The sequence below is a fragment of the Bos mutus genome, chromosome 3 (genome assembly GCF_027580195.1).
Source record: "Bos mutus isolate GX-2022 chromosome 3, NWIPB_WYAK_1.1, whole genome shotgun sequence".
Classification (NCBI taxonomy): domain Eukaryota; kingdom Metazoa; phylum Chordata; class Mammalia; order Artiodactyla; family Bovidae; genus Bos; species Bos mutus.
The window spans coordinates 50801848-50825778 of record NC_091619.1 but is presented as its reverse complement, the minus strand read 5'-3'; the positions used below and the strand labels follow the sequence as shown (position 1 = coordinate 50825778).

The 23931-nt window shown below is 35.9% G+C and overlaps 1 protein-coding gene across 14 annotated transcripts in view; it reads right to left on the bottom strand.

Moving 5' to 3' along the window:
• The window catches only part of ZNF644 (zinc finger protein 644), a 127196-nt gene that overhangs the window by 74134 nt on the left and 29131 nt on the right, over positions 1-23931 (bottom strand). For 10 of the 14 annotated variants that reach the window (XM_005910582.2, XM_005910584.2, XM_070367707.1 and 7 more), the window contains exon 2: positions 15376-15436. The exons of the other annotated variants lie outside the window; for them this stretch is intronic. In XM_005910582.2, the coding sequence (XP_005910644.2) occupies positions 15376-15419 (44 nt within the window). In that variant the 5' untranslated portion in view covers positions 15420-15436. The remainder of the gene's footprint in view (positions 1-15375; positions 15437-23931) is intronic. 14 annotated transcript variants of the gene reach the window in all.

Genomic DNA, 23931 nt, shown 5'->3' with positions numbered 1-23931 from the left:
GACTGAACTGAATCGTAGAACAATAACTGGTGTCTGGAGAAATGCTCGGTGGTGTGGGGAAACCCCCTCCTCACACACTGGAATTAAGTTCAGAACTTTAATAATACTATTTTAATTTCATGAACTATTACTAGCAAAAGAAATAACTAAATTTTAGTATAAAGTTAATGTTTAAAATATCAAAGTGATCAGTGTTATGTAGTTCTTGTCCAACCCAATAATAATGCACTTAGTCCTAGACCACATCTCCTAAATGCTCTCCCTTTTCTCACTGTACCTCACCTACACTGGCCTTCTTGTTATTCCTTGACCAGGCCCAACATACTTTGCACTTAGCACTTAATGTTCTCTGCCTGAAGTTCTTCCTCCAAATGTATGTGTAAATCCATTTCTTCAGTTCCGGTCATCTCCTTCTCAGTTCTTAGACATCCTTAATAACACAGCACTCTTAGTCACTCTTTATCCCCTTATCTAATTTTACTTTTCTTCACAATACTTGGGGCTTTCCTGATAGATCAGTTGGTAAAGAATCCTCCTGCAATGCAGGAGACCCCGGTTTGATTCCTGGGCTGCCCATTCCAGTATTCTTGGGCTTCCCTTGTGGCTCGTAAAGAATCCGGCTGCAATGTGGGAGACCTGGGTTCGATCCCTGGGTTGGAAAGAGCCCCTGGAGAAGGGAAAGGCTACCCACTCTAGTATTCTGGCCTGGAGAATTCCAGAGACTGTATAGTCCATGGGGTCACACAGTCGGCCACGACTGAGCGACTTTCACTTCATACTTCTTCATACATACGTCACAATACTTACAAATACCTGAAAGATTATATAGTTATTTGACCATCTGTTTCCTCTTCCCCACTGAGGGTAGAGGCTAATGTTTTGTTCACTTAATACACCCCTGGCATCTAAAACAGTCCTTGAAGTGACTACTTTGTGGTCTACCATAAGCAGAATTTTACAAAATTAATGCATCTGTGCCTTCTAATTGGACTTGTTGGTTCATTTCTAACCAATTCTTCACACATATAGGCAAAATGATCTTTTCAAGCTTCTTACTCTTCTGTGGAACATGTCATTTTCCTCTCTACCAGGACATAGTCCCAAATCTTTAACAGCTAAAATGGCTACACTGGGTCCTGCCTACGTTTCCAGTTTTGTCACACATTCTCCTCGTAACAGTTCTTAGGGATTCAACCACACTGGCCCTCTCAAATTTCCCAATATCTTCCTTCTCATCACAGGACCTCTGCAGATGCAGTTTCTTTGGTCTTGAATTCTCTGCTCTCCCCCACCAAGCATGCTTTCACATAAATTTAATTAACTTTAGCTCATAATCTTCTTTCAGATCAAAGCTCTAAATATCACTTACTCTAGGAAGTTTTCCTCAAACACTCTATATGTCAAGTTCCTTTATCATATGCTTTTGAAGAACTCATCCTTTCAGAGCACTAATGTCTTTCAAATATTCTATTGATTATGGTATAGCACCCACTGAACTGAGGCAAGAGAATGTGCATCATGCCTTCTGCTATATATGCTGTGTTTTTAAACATTGAGAAGGTGCGTGAATACTGATAAAGGGGTACAGACAAAGCAAGCTAACTATAAGTGAACAATAAAGTCAGCAATCAACCAATTTTGGAAATTAAAGCAAATTTTCTTTTTATTAACTTCAATTGTCTTCTCTAGTCATATTGCATGTGTCTAGGTAGACTCTCCCTGGTGATCACTGTGTACACAAAAGATAAAAAGCTTACTGAATATTTCTACTAACAATTCTACCGTTTCAATTAAACATGAATAATATAAATCTCCACAACATATACTGCCCTATCATTAGCTTTCAGGTACCTAAATAGTAACTATCTCTGGATTGAATTGTATAAATTTGGCATATAGTACAAACATTTACTGTTTCCTTATGACAATATCATAAATGGTAATAGGGCAAAATGCACTTTTAAAACAAATTTATATCATAAATGATATAAAAGACTACAATTCTCTCCCAGATTAAAGTACTTTGTTCTAAGTCCTTTAATATACCTCTCAGATGACACAGGTGCATACCTATCTACCTCAGATAACTGCAAGGTACCTATCTGACTTGATGCCTTACATCTTTTTATTACACTCTAAGAGAATGGTTAAAAATTCATTTAAAAAATCCAAGTAATTTCACTTAACTCTTTAATTCAGTTATAAAAGAGAACATTTGGAACTTACTGTTATAGACTAAATTACATCTCCACTCCACCTTCCTCTGTCATATACTGGAAGCCTTAAGCCCCAATATCTCAGAATTTAGCCATATTTGGAGACAAGACCTTTAAAGAGGTAAGTAAGTTTAAAAGAGGTAACAAGGGTAGCCCTTAATTTAATCTGGTGGTGTCTTTATGAAGAAAGATTAGGATGCACAGAAAGACATCAAAAATGTACTGGACACAGGAAAACAAAAAGGAATCCCTAAAAAACTGTTCTTATGTAAACCATAAGGCAAGGGAAGAAAGAAGAACAACAACCTGAGAAAACATATCAAAAATTACTTCACATGTAAATAATCTAAATATATCAGTCAAAAGAAAGAAAATGACAGATTAAAAGAACCACAACCCTACTATATGCAGCTTATAAGAAACTCATTTCAAATTCAATGACATAAGTAGGCTGAAAATATGCCATGCGAACATTAATAGCTGGTAAAACAGTATCAGAACAAAGAAAATTACCAGTGATCAAGAAAACACTAAATAATAATAAAAGGATCCACCAGGAAGACAATGATCCTAAATGTGTATATACCAAACAACAGAACCTTGAAATACACTAAACAAAAACTGATAGGCAGGAAAAGGACAATCCGTAATTGTTGTAGAGACTTTTAACACTCTTCTCCCACAACTGATACAACCGCTAAAAAGAAAATCAGCAAGAATAAAAAAACTCTGAACACAATCAACAAGTAGGATCTAACTGACACACTTAAAACACTACCAAGCAACAGAGAAATACATATTTTATCCAAGTGGCTATAAACCATTTATGAAAATAGACAATATCTTCAGCAATAAAATAAATCTGAACAAATTTAAAAGATTGGTAATCAAACTAGAAATTGGTTCTAGAAAAATAAAAGGAAAATCCCAAATAACTGAAAACTAAACAAAATACTTCTAAATACTCCATGGCTCAAAAATTCTCAAAAAAAATTTTTAAAAGGAGAACTTAATGAGAATAGAACTTGCCAAAATATGAGATGCAGCTAAAGCAATGCTGAAAGAGATATTTAAATTTATACCATGAACTGACAAATTTTAAAAGAAAAAGGACAGAAATATAAATCCAAAGCAAGCAAAAAGAAGGAAACAATAAATATAACAGCAGAAATAAATGAAACTGAAAACAGAAAAATCACTGAAACAAAAAGCTATACGAAAAAAATCAATAAAATTAACAAATTTCCAGCAAGAATGATGAAGATTTTTAAAAAACAAAAATGATCAATTTAATAATGAAACAGGAGATAACACCATATACCCTACAGACACTATAACAATTAATAAGGGCATACCAGCATATTAAAAAGCAGAGACATTACTTTGTCAACAAAGGTCCATCTAGTCAAGGCTATGGTTTTTCCAGTTGTCATGTACGGATGTGAGAGTTGGACTATGAAGAGGGCTGAGCACAGAAGAATTGGTGCTTTTGAACTGTGGTGTTGGAGAAGACTCTTGAGAGTCCCTTGGACTGCAAGGAGATCCAACCAGTCCATCCTAAAGGAGACCAGTCCTGGGTGTTCATTGAAAGGACTGATGTTGAAGCTGAAACTCCAATACTTTGGCCACCTGATGCGAAGAGCTGACTCATTTGAAAAGACCCTGATGCTGGGAAAGATTGAAGGCAGGAGGAGAAGGGGACGACAGAGGATGAGATGGTTGGATGGCATCACCGACTCAATGGACATGTGTTTGGGTGGACTCCGGGAGTTGGTGACGGACAGGGAGGCCTGGAGTGCTGTGGTTCATGGGGTGGCAAAGAGTCAAACATGACTGAATGACTGAACTGAAATGATGAAGAACTTTACAAAATTAACTTTAACAATTTGATGAAATAAGTCTATTATCTTGAAAAAACAACATACCATAACTCATTCAATATGAAATTAATTTTAAATAGCCCAATAGCTATTAAGGGCATTGCATTTAAACTGTAAAACTCCCCAAAAAGAAACCTCTAGGCCAAGAAGATTTCACTGGAGACTTTCAAACTGGAAAATTAGTTTAAATAACACTAGAGACTTCCAAATTGGAAATTTATTTTAAATAACATGAGCGTATCAACTGAAAACCTGACACTCATTCATGGTAAGAATTTTCAGCAGGTGGAATAAAGAGAAACTACTTCAATTTGAAAAAGAGCATCTAAGAACACCTACAGCTAACATATATTTAATGGTACAAAGCCTGAAGGCTTTCCTTCTAAAATCTTCTAAACCAAGAATGTCCAATCTTACCACTCTAATTCTACATATCTACTGGAGTTCTAACCACTGCAAAAAGGCAAGAAAAGGAAACAAAAGCATATACATTGGAAAGGAAAAAATAAAACTGTCCCTATTTGCACGTAACACCTCAATGCCTACACAAAAAATTTCAAGAAGTAGACAAAAAAAACTTGTGGAACTAAGAAGTGAGAATAGTGAGGTCACAGAATACAAGATTAAACACACACAAATCAATTGCAGGGTGTTAGTTAAAATGGAGTGATGGCTAATTTTACGTCAACTTGCCTGGGCCATAGTGTCCAAATATGTGGTCAAACATCATTCAGGAAACTTCAGTGAAGGTTTTATATATGAAATTCACATTTAAATTGCTATACTCTGAACAGATTATCTTCCATAATATGAGTGTTTCTCATCTAATCAGGTGAAGGCCTGGATAGAATGAAAAACTGACTTCCCTTGGGCACTAGGGAATTCTACAGCACACGGCCTTTAGACTTGAGCTCCAACATCTGCTCTTTCCCAAGTCTTTAGCCTGAAAGTCTTCAGATGTGAATCGTAATATTAGCGCTTCCCTGGGTGTCCAGCCTGCTAGCCTACCTTATAGACTTTTGACTTCCAGCCTCATTTGCAAATGAGCTAATTTCTTGAAATAAATCTCTTTCCATACACACACACACACACATGCACACTCTCTCTCTCTCTCTCTCTCCTGGTTCTGTTTCTCTGGAGAACTCTGATGAATACAGTAAGGAAATTCAACTCTGACAAATACAGTAAGGAAATTCAACTCTGACAAATACAGTAAAGCAATTCAAGGGCCTGTCCTTTCAAAGAAAGATCAGAAGGAAAAATAAAATAAAAAACCCAAACTGTCAGAAACAACTTTTTCCAAGCTCTGGAAAACAGTAAATGGACTGAAGCAACAAAGTGAATGCTGAATCAAGAAAAACCAATTTTAAAATGGTAGGAGATGGAGAAGGAAATGGCAAACCACTCCAGTATTCTTGCCTGGAAAATTCCATAGACAGAGGAGCCTGGTGGGTTACAGTCCATGGGGTCGCAGAGTCGGACACAACTGAGCTCACAAGCACAGATGGAGCATATCTGATACTGTAAGTTAGCTCTATGAACTTGCAGTACATCCTCTTCTAGCTCAGAGACATATCCAGAATTCTATTCTGTTAAAAAAAAACAATGCTCCCAAATATCTATCTTTAGGATGACAAAGATAAAATAATGGCTCCTCAAACTCAACTGATCAATTGATTTTTAAATTAGGATTTTAATTTAAAATTAAAATCAATTATAAATTTAAAATTGAGAATAAAAATGACTTTAAAAAAATGGTAGGAGAGCTTTGTGACATTTAAACTTAGCTTAGCTCAAACCTCTTGCACAGCTAAAGTCAAAAAGACATTACTCAGCATTACTGTTCTGAGGACCTGGTTCTCCAAAGAACAGAGCAGACCTTGTTCCAAAAGAGTATGTATATTTGCTTTGGCCAGTCCAAGGGTTGGATAAAAGACTGAGGAAATGTCCATCTTTGTTTCATCTAACTCAAAAATGCCTCAAAACAGAAAAGCAGCAAATCAGAGGATGTTAGAAAGATTGGGAGGAAAAGCTGAAAAGAAATACATTGGTGAAGAGGGCTGTGAAAAGTCTGTGTATAAAGCTGGGAATCCAGAAACTCATGCCAATACCTAGAGCAGAATGCCAGTTCAGAAAAGACCTGAAAAAACCCTAAGCTTCCACCTCTAGCTAGTCTTCAAGTTCAATGGGAACAAGAAGTGAAAGCTAATGCAGAGTTATAAGTAACCTGGCTAAGAACTGTAGAAGTATCTAAAAATAAAGTCAATCTGCAATGACTAGAAAAAGTTTTATCTTCTTACATTTTTTTCTCTATTTTATTTTTTTCTCTTTTCTTGGTTCCAGGCATTTTAAGGAAATTTTTGTTGGACCAGCAGGTGACCACAAACTAAAGGAACAGTGACTTGAGAGACACATGACAAAAATACAGTTAAAAATTTTAGAGAAACGATATAAATCAAATTAAACAACAAGAAGCCATGAGAGTAAGGAACCTGATTTCTAGAGCTACAACATTATGTTATTTCAAAAGTCCAACTTTCAAGAAAAAAATTACAAGGCATGTTAAAGAAACGAGAAAGTATGTCCCATTCAGAGGGAAAAAAAATCAATAGCAATTGTTTATGAAGGAACTTATTGGACAAAGTTTTTAAATTGGCAGTTGTAAACATGCTCAAAAAGATCAAAGAAATCATGGTGAAAGAACTAAAGGAAACCAGGAGAACAGTGTGTCAATACAGAAAATATCAATAAAGAGAAATAAATAAAATAAATATTTATAAAAAGGAACTAAACAGGAAGTGCACTCGGCAGTCCTGTGGATCTGTCTCATTTTAACAGTGCTTGGACAGAGCAGACCCAGGGATGCTCCTGTGCTCCAGCCTCTGACCACCCTCTAACCACTTTTCCATGTGTAACCTTCAGAAGCTGTCCACAATCACCATGACCAGCCACCATTTTTTGAGCTTACGCCTTATCACCAATCAACCATGAGTTCCCAGATTCATCAGAATTATTTCACTGCGGTGGAGTCTGCCTTCAACTGCCTGGTCAACATGCATCTGTGAGCCTCCTACAATTACCTCTCTCTGGGCTTCTATTTCGACTAAGAGGATATGGCTCTGAAGGGTGTGGGCCACATTTTTCACAAATTGGCCAAGGAGAAGTGGGAGTTCATGGAGCATCTCTTGAAAAGGTAAAACCAGTATGGCAGTTTCACCCTCTTTCTGGACTTGCAGAAGCCATTTCCAGATAAGTAGGGTAAAACCCAGGGCACTATGGAAGCTGCCCTTCTCATAGAAAAGAACCTGAACTAGGCCCTTTTGTATCTACGTGGCCTGGGTTCTGCCCGCACAAACCCCCACATCTGTGACCTCCTGGAGAACCACTCCCTAGATGAGGAGGTGAAACTCATCAAGAAGATAGGTGACCCCTTGACCAACCTCTGCAGGCTGGCTGGTCCCCAGGCTGGGTTGGGTGAATATCTCTTTGAAAGGCTCACTCTCAAGCATGACTAGAAGCCTCTACAGCCCAGTGGCCTCTGAGGAGGTTCCCTCATATCAGGGCTGCCTGAAGGCCCTCTCTGCAGCCATTAGGCAATATTTTAACACCCTGGAGCCCTCTCAAGCCTTGGACCAAATGGAAACAATAAAGCTTTTTGCAGCGTGGGGGGGGGCGTGGGGGGGGGAACTAAACCAAAATTCTAGGGCTAAACAATGATTAAATTGAAAAATTCACTAGTGGGCTTTCAAAAGTAGATTTGAGCAAGCAGAATAAACATTCAGTGAATGTGAAAGTAGGTCAACTGAAATTATGCAGTCTGAGAAGTAGAAAAAAGAATAAAGAGAAACGAACTGCAGTTAAGAGACCCATGGACACTGCCAAGTATATCAACACATTTATAATGAGAGACAAAGAAGTAGATGAGACAAGAGGCAGAAAGAATATTTCAAAAATTAATGGCCATAAACATACAAAACCTGAGAAGCAATGAATTTAATCAAACAATAAACTCAACAAAATCCAAACAGGATAAATACAGAGATCTAGACAAAGTCATATTAACATAATACTGTCAAAATCCAAAGACAAGGAATGAATAATAAAAGCAGCATGGAGAGGCAGGGGTCATATACAAGAGGCCTATATTAAGATTAGAAGGTAATTCCTCATCAGAAACTATGGAAGCCAGAAAGCAATGACATGATATTTACAAAGTGCTGAAAGAAAATACTTGTCAATCAAGAATTCTATCCCTAGCAAAATTATACTTCAAAATTGAAAGAGGAAGTAAGACAGTTCAAGATTAAAAGCTGAGAAAGTTCATCACTGTTAGATCTACCCTATGAGATATGTTAAAGGGAGTCTTACTTAACTTCTGGATTAAGAATGTCACACACAAACACTAATTGATTATTCAACAAACATTTATTGAGTTCCTCTGTGCTAAGAGCTGCTACAGACGGTGAGTATACAATGGTGAACGAAGTAGGCAAAGTCCTACTGTGACATATACCTTTTTCCTTAACAATTTGTTGAATCACAATTAACCTAAAGACTTCATGACCATTTTAACCTAAACTGTTACACAGGCAGGAAAATACTTACATTATCAAATATCAGAATTCACATTTATATATTAGACACTATTAATGGAAACCCAAGATTCAACATGTTTAATATATCCTTAGGCTGTTCAAGTATCTTTGGTAAGACTATTGCAATCAACAGTATGATTAATTGTTCATTAACGATATTAAATCTTGTTTAATTAAGAATAAGCACAGACCAGAATCTCTAATAAAAATAGCAGCTCATAAATTTATACAGAGCAAGTCATTTTCAAAAAATTTTAGGTCAACTGAAATATTTCATATACAAAGATGCTTTGCAGAGCTATCTTACAAAGAGATATCAAAATAAAAAATTAATTTGTGAAATATTATGAAAATTTAATGCTGATGACTCTCAGATCTCTTTAAGTTACAGGCCACTTGTAACTAACTGCCACATGACATTTCCACTCAAATGTCTTGAGCTACTTAATGCTCTTCAGGCTCAATATAGCTAAAATTTCACTCTTGTTCTTTATAAACCTGCTTCGTCTCCACAGTTCCTATCTGTGAATATTGTACTACTGCCAGGCCAGAAACATAGATACTATCCTCAACTCTTTCCTTACTCTCCTACCACCAAAATTTCATTACAACTAAACACCAAAGTTGACTTATTTTCTCCTCTAAATCTCTCTCAAATCGAATTACATCTTTTCCATTACCACCACTCTAAAGACAGGCCAGCAGTCTCCCCCTGCAAACTGGTCATTCTGATTCCAATCTAGTTTCTTCACTAATTTGTTCTCCATTTTAATTCTCCATATTTCAAAAACCCAGATCTGACCACAGCACTTCCTCATACTTAAACTCCTTGAATAGGAGTCTGCTAATCCAAATTCCTTAAAGTGATTTGTAATACCCTCAATAAAATAGCTCATGTGACGCATATATGAAAAAATGTCCACGATGTATCGGTAAACAGTCAGAAAACAATGCAGAATACATACCAGCCATTTTTAGTATGGGGAGTATGGTGCTGAATGACAGGAGAGTTTAACTTCTTATTTTAAGCATTGCTCTACTATCTGTTCACACATATAAGCAAATGTGGCTTTTATATACAAAATAAAGCTCTGAAAATACTAAATGTTACTTGCAATTTATCTGGAAAAGGTCTGATGTATATTATGCAATCTTATTTAGAATGAGAAACAATTTTATTAATTAAAAAGTTTTCTTTTCCACAGTACAACAATGGGAAGCACATCTACAGTGCTACTAAAGAAAGGAAGCACAGAAAGGTTAGTAACAGAAATAAAGCTAATATAAGACATTCATAAAGAACTTTAAATCTATGGATTCAAGAATTATGCAAAATGAAAAAGCTTAGCACTATCTGACTGTGTTAAATATTGAAGTACAAAATGAAAAGGAAGAGTCTGAACCTGAGGTATACCTATCAGCCTCTGAGAAGAAAAGCTGGTCTAATACCTCTAGAGACACATAAATCAAGCAATCTCAAGAGTAAACTTTTATCAATAACAAAACTAAACATACTTCACATCCAGGGTGAAATAAAAGAAACAGCCAAGGTTCTACATTCAATAAGAATCTGTGTCTAAGAAAAATTCTTACAGGTAAGAAGACAGAAGGAACAGCATGAGATGGGGTCAATGCCCAACCCTGTGTTCAAGCTTAATGGCAGAAGCTGCAGAAAGAGAAAGCAACAAATTGATCCCAGTGGGGGAGAACCTCTCCTTCCTTTGGACTTGCTAGAAGGCAATGAAGCTTCAGGCATAATAACCCCCCAGGTGACTATGATAGCCAACCCAACTAGCCCAATTTCAAACCTCAATTAAGAAAACTAATGCAAAATGCTTTAAATTTTTTTACAGTTTTATTTAAGAAAGTAAAATGTTTATATAAATTACCAAATATAATGATAAGACAAAATCTTTAAAAATACTTCTCAGCAAATAACAAGCTTCCTAAGCCACAGGAATCAATAATGTTATTACAATTCCAGACAATGATTCAATTTTTTTCCTCCTCTCCAGTAGTTTTTTACCCTCAGGAACATGAGGAAAACTTTTCTTCACTTCTTAAAGATGTGATCAGGATTTCTAATCTTCTATTTGTATTAGTCTATCTAGCAGAAACTCACAAAGAAAACATTAGTAGCAAACACTCCAATTTCCATAACATGTATTAATGCCTTTATTTGGAAAGAGTAATCAAAATCAACAATGACACTCAATATTCCTTAACATCTCGACTAAGAACATTATTAGCCATTTTATTCCAACTGGACTGAAAGGAGACTAGGAGAATATTTTACTTCTCTTTCCAAAATGTCTTTCTTCAGATTGCCTTCATTGACTCCTTCTTACAGTCTAACAGCAACTGAAGTGCAATGCCCCCATCCCATTCCAGCCAGTACTCTGAACCCTTATTTGTTAGAGAGAGAACTCTACTGGCTGTTCTGTGAGTAACAAATCACTAAGTTCACATAGCATTCTGACACTGCACTACTAAGATAAATAAGATATAGATGGTTCAGTTCACTTCAGTTCAGTCGCTCAGTCGTGTCCAACTCTTTGTGACCCCATGAATCACAGCACGCCAGGCCTCCTTGTCCATCACCAACTCCCGGAGACTACTCAACCTCATGTCCATAGAGTCGGTAATGCCATCCAGCCATCTCATCCTCTGTCATCCCCTTCTCCTCCTGACCCCAATCCCTCCCAGCATCAGGGCCTTTTCCAAAGAGTCAACTCTTCGCATGAGGTGGCCAAAGTATTGGAGTTTCAGCTTTAGCATCAGTCCTTCCAATGAACACCTAGGAGTGATCTCCTTTAGAATGGACTGGTTGGATCTCCTTGCAGTCCAAGGGGCTCTCAAGAGTCTTCTCCAACACCACAGTTCAAAAGCATCAGTTCTTCAGCGCTCAGCTTTCTTCACAGTCCAACTCTCACATCCATACATGACCACTGGAAAAACCATAGCCTTGACTAGACGGACCTTTGTTGGCAAAATAATGTCTCTGCTTTTCAATATGCTATCTAGGTTGGTCATAACTTTCCTTCCAAGGAGCAAGCGTCTTTTAATTTCATGGCTGCAGTCACCATCTGCAGTGATTTTGGAGCCCAGAAAAATAAAGTCTGACACTGTTTCCACTGTTTCCCCGTCTATTTCTCATGAAGTGATGGGACCAGATGCCATGATCTTTGTTTTCTGAATGTTGAGCTTTAAGCCAACTTTTTCACTCTCCTCTTTCACTTTCATCAAGAGGCTTTTGAGTTCCTCTTCACTTTCTGCCATAAGGGTGGTATCATCTGCATATCTGAGGTTATTGAGATTTCTCCCGGCAATCTTGATTCCAGCTTGTACTTCATTCAGCCCAGCATTTCTCATGATGTACTCTGCATATAAGTTAAACAAGCAGGGTGACAATATACAGCCTTGATGTACTCCTTTTCCTATTTGGAACCAGCCTGTTGTTCCATGTCCAGTTCTAACTGTTGCTTCCTGACCCGCATATAGGTTTCTCAAGAGGCAGGTCAGGTGGTCTGCTATGCCCATCTCTTTCAGAATTTTCCACAGTTTCTTGTGATCCACACAGTCAAAAGGTTTGACATATTCAATAAAGCAGAAATAGATGTTTCTCTGGAACTCTCTTGCTTTTTTGATGATCCAACGGATGTTGGCAATTTGATCTCTGGTTCCTCCTAAAACCAGCTTGAACCTCTGGAACTTCACGGTTCACGTATTGCTGAAGCCTGGCTTGGAGAATTTTGAGCATTAATTTATTATCATGTAAGATGAGTGCAACTGTGTGGTAGTTTGAGCATTCTTTGGCATTGCCTCTGGGATTGGAATGAAGACTGACCTTTTCCAGTCCTGTTGCCACTGATGAGTTTTACAAATGTGCTAGCATATTGAGCGTAGCATTTTCATAGCATCATCTTTCAGGATTTGAAATAGCTCAACTGGAATTCCATCAGCTCCACTAGCTTTGTTCGCAGTGATGCTTTCTAAGGCCTATTTGACTTCACATTCTGGGATGTCTGGCTCTAGGTTAGTGATTACACCATCATGATTATCTGGGTCATGAAGATCTTTTTTGTACAGTTCTTCTGTGTGTTCTTGCCACTTCTTTTTAGTATCTTCTGCTTCTGTTAGGTCCATACCATTTCTGTCCTTTATCGAGCCCATCTTTGCATGAAATGTTCCCTTGGTATCTCTAATTTTCTTGAAGAGATCTCTAGTCTTTTCCATTCTGTTGTTTTCCTCTATTTCTTTGCATTGATCGCTGAGGAAGGCTTTCTTATCTCTCCTTGCTATTCTTTGAAACTCTGCATTCAGATGCTTATATCTTTTCTTTTCTCCTTTGCTTTTCGCTTCTCTTTTCACAGCTATTTGTAAGGCCTCCTCAGACAGCCATTTTCCTTTTTTGCATTCCTTTTCCATGGAGATGGTCTTGACCCTCAAAGAACTCACGGTCTAGTAAAGAAAACAGACTACTGTGGAATGGACAGGTCTGGCTCAAACGACAAGATGATGCTTGAGATGAACTATTTCAAAAGATAAGCTGACAACCAGGAGAAAATATATTGACAGTTGGGGAGACAAGAGGGTGGGGGAACAATGACAACATATACATGGAACTAAAACTAAGAATATAAACATCATGCTTAGTTTATTCAGATAATTCTAGAATAGCTGCAATGAGATAATTATATAACATGTTATGAGTTTACATTTTACTGTGCAGGTGATGGGGGACAAAGAAGGAGACAACTAGCGGAAAGAAAGCAATGCAGAAAGTTGGCAAGTGAGGTCAGAGACATGGAGAATACAAGAAACAAAATTATAGAGAAAACCTAAATTTATGTTAACACAATAGAATATTACTTAGCAATAAAAAATAATAAACTGCTAATGCAACAATATGGATGAAACATTTGTGTTAAATGAAAACAGCCAGGTATAGGAGTATATATTATATAATTCTATGTACATAAAATTCAAAAACAGGCAAAACTAGGCTATGCTGACAGAATTTAGAAAGATGCTCACCTTGCGGGAAAGGCTACTGGATTGGAAAGGAAAGAGCACGAGGAACTTTCTGAGACAATGAGTGTTCAACATCTTAAACTACACAGTGGTTATACATGTAAAAAACTTATTTAGCTCTATACTTTAAATTTTCCACATTTTACCATACATGATCTAATAAAAATGTAAATTATACCTTAACAAAAAAGAAAATGCATATGTAATTGTGCTGGAATAAAATGGTGGTGCAGTGGTAAAGAATCCGCCTGCCAATACAGGAGACACAGGAGACCTGGATTCAGTGCCTGGGTGAGGAAGATCCTCTGCAGGAGGAAATGTCAACCTACTCCAATATTCTTGCTAGAAAATTCCATGGACAGAGGAGCCTGACAGGCTACAGTCCATGGAACCACAAAGAGTCAACATGACTGAGCAACTGAGCACACACAAAACCAGAGTTAGTTAAAACCAGTGTCATCCCATGAGCAATATCTAACTTGTAAGAAATCAGAATAAACACCCTAATAAACACTGTATTCAACTAACTTCAGAAAGATATACAGGCAAATGTTCCTTATAATAAATGCTGTGAAAATAGTTTCTTAAAAAAAAAAAGGAAATAGTTCACTATTAACCAAAAAATTAAAGTTTTATAGACATCAGTATCTACCTTATAAGATGTACTGTAAAGACTAATAAGGCATGAGAAGCACTTAATATAGTAAGTATTCTCCAAATTACCACTATTATTATAGCATACTACCAATAAAATGGAAACGTCCCTTCAAATTATGACTAAACCACTAATTGAGAATACACTATTTAACTGCACATTACTCAACTACAGCACTTCTCATCCTAGGCTTTTTTTTTAAACCACTGAGATCAGCAAGGTTTTGACAGCTGAAACATCTAGTTAGATTCAGAAAGACCTGAGTTAATTTTAATGTAATCAAAGTATTCTTTTTCATCTGTTTATATCCTGAAGCCATGTTTACTTACCAACAGATTAGTAAATGCATCCTTTTAACATCTTAATTTATATTATTAAAAAAGCAATCTTTCACATATCAGACCAAAAGTACATGATCACAATTCAATTCTAAAGTTGACAGTCTTAAAAAATTAAAATATGAATGCTAAATCAGAAGTTATTCAGTAGAAATACAAAAAATATTAAAACAATCATTTATAACTCTGAACATTACATTAACGTAAGTCATAATTTGACAAATTTAAATAACTGTGGAAGTGTTCTGTTAATGGAAATAAGAAAGTAAATTTTACAAAAGCAAAGATGACTCAAGAAGTTTAAGAAGGGAACACGGAAGAAATCTAAGCAAATGTCTTATTGAGCTGGATTCCAAGTAGCTAAACCAAATATCAACTGATTTTCAAACATGTTTAAGGGTCACTGGAAACCGCATACTTAAGTTAATCACAATATAAAAGGAGGAAAATTAAGAATGTAGTTCTACTATTTGACAGCTGTGTTTTTACTTCCATCAAATCAAACGGACCAAGTGAATCAAAAAGCTGTTTCTTTGTATTTCAAAATTTTATTTAAAGACTCATTGCCTTGGATTTGGAGGTATGCTTTTTAAACATAAATTTTTGTATTATTCCTATTTTGATTTGTAATATTTAACAAAGTCATCTTCTACTTACCTAGATTTTGTCTTATTAACATCTCGCTGTAAGAACAATCTCATTCGAAATTAAATCAAACCTGAAAGAATACATGTAAAGGCAATCATTTAGTTCTTCTGCTTCAGGTATGAATAATTATATCTATGATATACTATTTTTTAAATTAACAACCATAAATTAAATTATTACAGTAACTTTCAAGAAACTATTGCCAGCTACCTTTGAGGAATAATTATCTATTCAACTGAGAAACAAACTTCTTAGTGCTGTTTCCATTAATATTAATAGTATGGCAAATAATTAAAATATTTCTGAATAAAACACACACTTCTATGTCAATGCTTATCTAATATTACATACATGCCAAAAATACACCAAAAAGTTTAAAAAAAAGAGATGTCATTAAAGTATATATTAATAGTGGCCATAATAATGGCTAACATTGATTAAACATTTACTAAATGCCAGGGAAGATAATTGTAGAGAACAGTGAATACTGATACACTCTTGCTTCCTCAATTTAACCTTCAATCCAGTATAATGTGACCTTCAGTCTAACACTCTACTGAAAATTTACTTGTCAAAAATCTACCTACCCCTAAGTTTATCACACTCCACAAATTCTGAAACTTAATATATACTACTCTGAATTCTACACTTCAGCTCTCACCCTTCCTGAAAATCAGCTTGTTACTCTTCTGAATTTTTATTCTGTCACCACCACAACTACTACTATTCTCACCTAGATTACTGTAACTGTTGTATTTCTAGACTCACTATGCACTCAATTTATCCTTCCCAAATGCTATAAGTAATCATTTCCCAATGGCTACCCTGAAGAATCACATCTATGCCTCAATCTTTCATAGTACTCATCAGTGACCTCAGTCTCATCTATCTCTCTAGTCTTTACTCTCTTCCTCACTTCATATTTCTACGAAACCCCTTCAACTCCCAGAAGAGCCCCTAAGCTCTCTCAGCCTTTTCGCATGGTGAACTATACTTACTTTTTATTTCTCCTTAACCTTGCTAACACCCTTATACTAGTTTTTCAATATTTAGTTTAGTCACCCTGGCAGATCCTTCTTTAATTTCTTCAACTATGTGAAGCTGTGTTTCTCAATTACAACTAGTGATTTCTCAAATAGCAACTAGTGATAGCTCTATATAAACTATTTACTTGTGGGTTTTCTGAGCTACACTGTGGACACATTGAGCAAAATAATTAATCTCACTTCAGCACTTTCACTGGATAGCACATAATAAAAGCCTAACAATGTAGTGTAGGCAAGCTGAAAGATTAGAAATTTTACATTGTATCCCCACATGTACATAGGATACAGAAGGTAGGAAAGTAAAATTCAGTCTAATGAATTCAATTCACATGTTTAAAGACTGGAGAAAAAATTCCTATCATTTCTCGATGTCAGTAACGTTACTTTATAAAATGACTACATCTAAGTAAATATACAACTGACAATGAGTCCGGTGCAACCTTTTATTGAGTAAATGAATTAATTTCACTGAGGAACAGTACTAAGATTTGGTACTATATGTTTCTATCTCTACAGAAAACAGTTTGTGGACGATGATGCTAGACTAATTTAAGTGTTACCATTAAGCAGAAAAAACATTGTAGAGGAAGGTGAATATGGTTTTAACATTAATAATGTCTACAGTCTAGAAAAGTGGTTCTCAAACTTCAATGTACATGGGAATCACCCAGAAGGCTTATTATGCAAACATGGCTAGGCTCTACTCTCAGAGTTCCTGATTTAGCAAGTGTAAGACTGTGAAAGTGAAAATCACTCAGTCCTTTCCGACCAACTCTTTGCGACCCCATGGACTCTATACAGTCCAAGGAACTCTCCAGGCCAGAATACTGGAGTGGGTAGTCTTTCCCTTCTCCAGGGAAATCTTCCCAACACAGGAATTGAACCCTTCACTGCAGGCAGATTCTTTACCAGCTAAGCCACAAGGGAAGTCCAGCTGACCATTTTGGATTTCTGAACTTCCTAAGGTCATGCTGATGCTGATACTTCTTGGACCACCCACTGAGAACACAGACATCCAGTTTCACACATAATGTTTAGAAGAGATGAAAATATTTTACCACCCACTGCCACCAGCCTTCACCCACCCAAAACTGTAGAGACCTATTACAAACTAAACTATAAATCAAACTGAGAACATCACAAGTCTACTATGAGATGCTCAGTACGAAAGGCTAAAAAATGGTCCTACAAAAGATATCCACATCCTACTCCCTCAAATCTGTGAAGTTTATATTATATGGCAAGAGGGAAAAAAAGTCTTTGCAGGTGTGATTTACATTAAAGATTTTGAGATGGAGAGACTATCCTGGATTATCTACGTGGGCCCTAAATGCAATCACTTATAAAGTGGGAGACATGGAAAAATTTGACGACACACTGAGAAGGTGAAGTCAGAGCACAGAGATCAGAAAACACTGGCCTTGAAGACTGCAGCCATAGCTAGGAATTGGGACAAAGAAGAGATTCTTCTGTACAGAGAACATCACTGATGACACCTTGACTTCTGCCCAGTGATACTGATTTCAGACTTCTGGCTTTCAGAACTGTGACAGAATTAAATTTCTGTTATTTCAAGCAATCTAGTTTGTGGTAATTTGTGAGAGCAGCCTAGAAAATAAACATACTGAAGATGCCAAGTTCTCTGGGAGATAAATCAGAAACACTATATAAAACTTGTTACAGACTGAACTGTATCCCTATAAAATTTGTGTGTTGAAGCTCTAACTCCCAATATAATTTATATTTGGAGACAGGGCCTGTAAGGAGGTAATAAAGGTTAAATAGGGTCATAAGGATAGGGCCCTAATCCAATATGACTGGTGTTCTTATATTAATTAACAAGAGAGAGATACCAGGGATATAGGCACAGAGGAAAGGCCCTGTGAAGACGTAGTGAGAAGACTGACATCTGCAAGGAGAGAGGCCTCAGGGGAAGCCAAACCTAACGATCAAATCTTGGACTTTTAGCCTCTAGAGTTGTGAGACAATGTATTTCTGTAGTTTAAGCCACCTAGTCTGTGGTCTTTTATTACAGTAGCCCTAGCCAACTAATACAAATAGATATGCTGCTGCTGCTAAGTCACTTCAGTCGTGTCCAACTCTGTGTGACCCCATAGACGGCAGCCCACCAGGCTCCTCCGTCTCTGGGATTCTCCAGGCAAGAACACTGGAGTGGGTTGCCATTTCCTTCTCCAATGCAAGAAAGTGAAAAGTAAAAGTGAAGTCGCTTAGTCATGTCCGACTCTTAGCGAACCCATGGACTGCAGCCCACCAGGCTCCTCTGTCCATGGGATTTTCCAGGCAAGAGTACTGGAGTAGGGTGCCATTGCCTTCTCCCAAAAAGATACACATGTTTGCACAAAAGCATATACAAATATTACACACAATAACTAATTTTTTGAATTTGTGTGCTAGTCACTCAGTAGTGTCTGACACTTTCCAACCCCATGGACTGTATGTAGTCCACCAGGGTCCTCTGTCCTTGGGATTATCCAGACAAGAATACTGGAGTGGATAGTCATTCCCTTCTCTAAGGGGATCTTCCCAACCCAGGGACTGAACCCAGGTCTCTTACATTGGCAGGCTGATTCTTTAAGAGTTTAACAGTTTAATTTCTTTATCTTGCTCTGTTCACAGTTATATTTCAAAGTCTGGGAAAAACCCACTTTTAATTGTATTTGTTCCTCAAAGAGACAAACCAGGCCATTATAAACACTATCTTGTTTAAAGGGAGTATCTTATAAGGAAGTTTGATAGGAAATAGGCTTCCCTGGTGGCTCAAATGGTAAAGAATCTGCCTGCAATGAAGGAAACCTGCATATGATCCCTGAGTTGGGAAGATCACCTAGACAAGGTCATGGCAACTCACCCCAGTATTCTTGCCTGGAGAATTCCATGGACAGGGGAGCCCGGTGGGCTATATAGTCCATGAGGTCGCAAACAGTCAGACAGGGATGAGTGACTAATACTAGACAGAAAGTTCCCTTTAAATCCATACCTAAAGTATAATATAATTAGGATATTCTTTAGGTGAATACTGGAAGGAGATACAGAAAGAACACTTAAGTAACTAATAGAACTGGTTTTATTTCACTAAAATGTCAAATATATCCTCCCTAAAACCCACAATCCCACTCTAATCTTAAGAAAAACATCAGACAAATTCTGATACAGGAAAATCCTATAATATACCTAACCAATATTCCTCAAAACTGTCAAAGTCATTAAAAATACAGTCTTAAAAAGTCTAATGAGAAATGACAACTAAACGTAATGCAGTATCCTGAATGGGATCCTGGAAGAGAAAAATAACATTAGGTGAAAACTAAGAAAATCTGAATAAACTATGATCTTTAGTTAATAATGATGTAACAATATTGGTTCACTAATTGTAACAATTGTACCATATTAAGGTAAGTTGTTAATACAGAAAACAAAGTGTCCACGGGGGAGGAAGGGTAGAGTGGGAACTCTATACTTTCTATTCAAATTTTCTATAAATCTAAAATTTCTGATAAGTAATGTCTTCATTTTTCAAGTATTTTCAGTGTACAGAAAAGGTATGAACATATTTCAGAAAATTAAACACTGACAAATTAGAAACAGCTTCAGAATGAAACCCCAAATGCAGATAACAGCAAAAATATATGTAAAGTAGGCCACAAAACAAATCTTACCAAATTTAAGACTGAACTCATGCCAACTATCTTCTCTCACAACAATGGAATGAAACTAAAAATCAACAGCAAAAGGAAAATAAGATCCATAAATACAGCAAATGAAACAACTAACTCTTAAACAACCAATGGGTCGAAGAATAAATCACAAGTGAATTTAGAAAATATTTTGAAAACACAACATACCAAAACTAATGGGATACAGTGACAGCAGTACTAAGAGGAAAGTTTATATGCTCACATTTAAAAAAGAAGATCTTAAATCATCAGCTTAATTTTATACTTATATAAGAAAACCAAAAGTTAGTAAAAAATGAGTTGTTTTTTTTAATCAACAAAACTGACAAATTCTTAGACTAAGAAAATAAGAGAGATTATTCAAACAAAATCATAAATAAAAGAGGGGACATTACAACAAATGCCAAAGAATTATGAGATTACTATGAACAATTATATACCAATAAACACACAATCTATGATGACCAAATCATGAAGCACTAAAAAATCTGAACAGATCTATAACTAGGTAAGGAGACTGAAGCAATAATCAAAACCCTCTCAGTGAAGAACCAGATGATTTCACTGAGTAATTCTACCAACTATTTAAGCAAGAATTCTCCTCAAACTCTTCTAAAAAACTGAACACAAAAGAACATATGCAAACTCATTCTCATTAAGAGTAATGAGATCAGCAGTATGTGATACCAAAGACAAAGACACAAGAAAACTACAGACATATATGAGTATTTGCAAAACTCCTCAACAAAACACCAGCAAACTGAATGATATTCACCATGACCAAATTGGATTTACTCCTGGAAGGCAAGGATGGTTCAACAGACAAAAAATCAATTGATGAAATGCATCACATTAATAGAAGGAAGGACAGAAACCAAGTGACCATCTTGATGGGGAAAAAAACATTTGACAAAACTCAAAATCATTTCAGGTAGGAACATGCAATAAACTATTAACAGAAGGAAACCACTTCAACACAGTAAAAGTCACATGAGAAAAATCAACCGTTAACATCATACTCTAGCGAAAGATTGAAAGCTTTTTGAGAGCAAAAAGGTGGTAAGGATGCCCACATTTGCTACTTCTATTCAACACAGTACTAGAAGTACAAACCAGAGCAATTAGACAGGAAAAAATTAAAATAAAAGGCACACAAATTAGAAATAAGGAAGTAAAGTTACCCATTTGCTGATGACATGATCTTATACATAGAAAATCCTGAAGATTCTTTAAAAATGTTACAGCTAGTAAATGGTCTCAGCAATTTTGCAGGATATAAAAACAACACACAAATATCAGTTGTGTTTCTACATATTAAGTCTCACACTTCCTCATTTCAAAACATATTACAAAGCAACAGTAAGCAAGACACTGTGGGACTGACATAAAGTCAGACATATAAACCAAAGAAAGAGAAGAGTGAGTCCAGAAATAAACTCATGCATGTGTGGTCAAATGATTTTTGATAATGATGTCAACAGTACACAACAGGGAAAGGACGTCTCTTCAACAAATAATGCTGGGCAACTGGATCAAAACATGCAAAAGAATGAAGTTGGATCTTTACCTAATACGACATTAAAAAATAAACTTAAAACAAATCAAAGACCTAAACATGACAGCTAAAATCCTGAGAAGAAAAAGGCCAAAAGTTTCATGACACTGAGTTTTGGGCATTGATTTCTTGAATATGACACCAGAAGCAGAGACAACAAAAGCAAAAATAGACAAGGCAGACTACCTCAAAATTAAAAATTCCTCTTCATCAAAGGAATCAACCAATACAGTGAACAGGCAATCTACAGAATGAGAAAAAATTTTTACAAATCGTATTTTTGGTAAGGGGTTAAATACCCAAAATATGTAAGTAACATTTACAACTCAACAACAAAAATACAAAAACAATCCTATTTAAAAACAGGTAAAAGATCTGAATAGACAAATATACAAATGTCCAGAGAATATATGAAAAGATGTTCAATGCTGCTAATCATAAGAAAAATGCAAATCAAAACCACAATGAGATATTTCATATCTCAATAAAATGGCCACTACCAAAAGAATAGAAAATAATAAGTGCTGGAAAGGATACAGAGAATTGGAACTCTTGTGTAATGTAGGGGGGAATGTAAAATGGTACAATTACAGAAAATAGTAAAGCAGTATCTCAAAAAATTAAAAACAGAATTAGCATATGACCCAGTAATCTTAGCTTTGGGTATATACCAAAATAATTCAAAGTACAACAGGATCTCAAAGAGATATTTATATACTCATGTGTCCTGTAGCATTATTCAAGAGACAGAAGCAAACTCAATGCTCAGCAGCAGATGAATGAATAAAGGAAATATGGTATATACATACAATGGAATATTAAGTAGTCTTTAAAAATGAAGAAAATCTTGTTACATGCTACATCATGGATGAACTTGAGAACATTATGCTAAGTGAAATAAGCCAATTACAAAATAAATATTGTATGATTTCACTCATATGAGGTATTTAACATAGTCAAGATAACAGAACAAAAGAGCAGAAAGGTGGCGGCCAAGGGTTAAGGATGAGGGGGATAAAAAATTGTGCTTTAATGGTAGAGTTTCAGTTTCATAATGCAAAATTCTACAGATCTGGATCATACCCAAAAGGGGGATGCAGCTGAAAAGAAAGAATTACAAAATAGCAAGAGGAAACTTTTGGGGGTGATAAATATATTCATTATCTTGGTTGTAGTGATGACTTCCTGAGTGTATGTTATGTGTGTATGTGTGTGTGTATATATATAAACTTACCATACTATACACTTTAAATGTGTCAATTATATCCACCAATAAACAAATCTGTTTTTAAAACCTCAATTATAACAAAAAAACAACTAAATTATAAAACAGGCAGAAGATTTGAAGCAGCATTTCATCAAAGATACATGAATGAAAATAAGTACATGAAAACATGCTTAGTATCATTTGTCAACATGGAAATGCAAGTTAAAACCATGAGTTATCACTACACAACTGAAATGCTAATACATACATGCAGGAAGATAAAATGGTACAATCACTTTGTAAAAACAGTATCACCATATCTTAAAATATCAAACACTTAGTAGGTGTTTACCCAAAGAAACAAAGCATATGTTCACACAAAGGCTTACATACAAATGATCATCTTTATTTGTAACAGCCAAAAGCTGAGGGGAAAATATCCAACAACATATAAAGCCTTAAGTTATATACAATGAACAGAGTAGAATTTAACTAATGACACATGCAACACAGATGTATGTGAAAATAATCATGCTGAGTGGAAAAAAGCAGACAAAAAGATCTCACAATGCACAGCTTCATCCACATAAAATTCTAGAAAATTCAAACTAACGTATCAAGTGACAGAAAGCAGATCAGTCATTGTGCATTACGGAAGAAGCAATAAATAGGAAAAGATTACAAAGGGGCACAAGGAAACTTCGGAAGATAAAGGATATGTTTGTTATCTTGTGATGACTTCATGGGTATATACAGATATCAAATCTATTCAAATTGCACACTTTAAACCTGTGTGATTTAGTATATATCAATTGTACTTCAATAAATCTGTTTAAAATATCACAATATGCAAAGAATAATATGCAGGGGAAAATAAAGTCAATTAAGAAGGTTAGTATAATAATAATAATGATAAACACAAGAAATTGTCATTTATAATCAAAAGAGTAACAGTATAATCATCTATTAATACTTACAACTGGTACTACAACAGGCATTTCAATTACCTACAATTGATAACTCAGTCCATGAACAATGCTTACAAAACCCCATCAGACACAT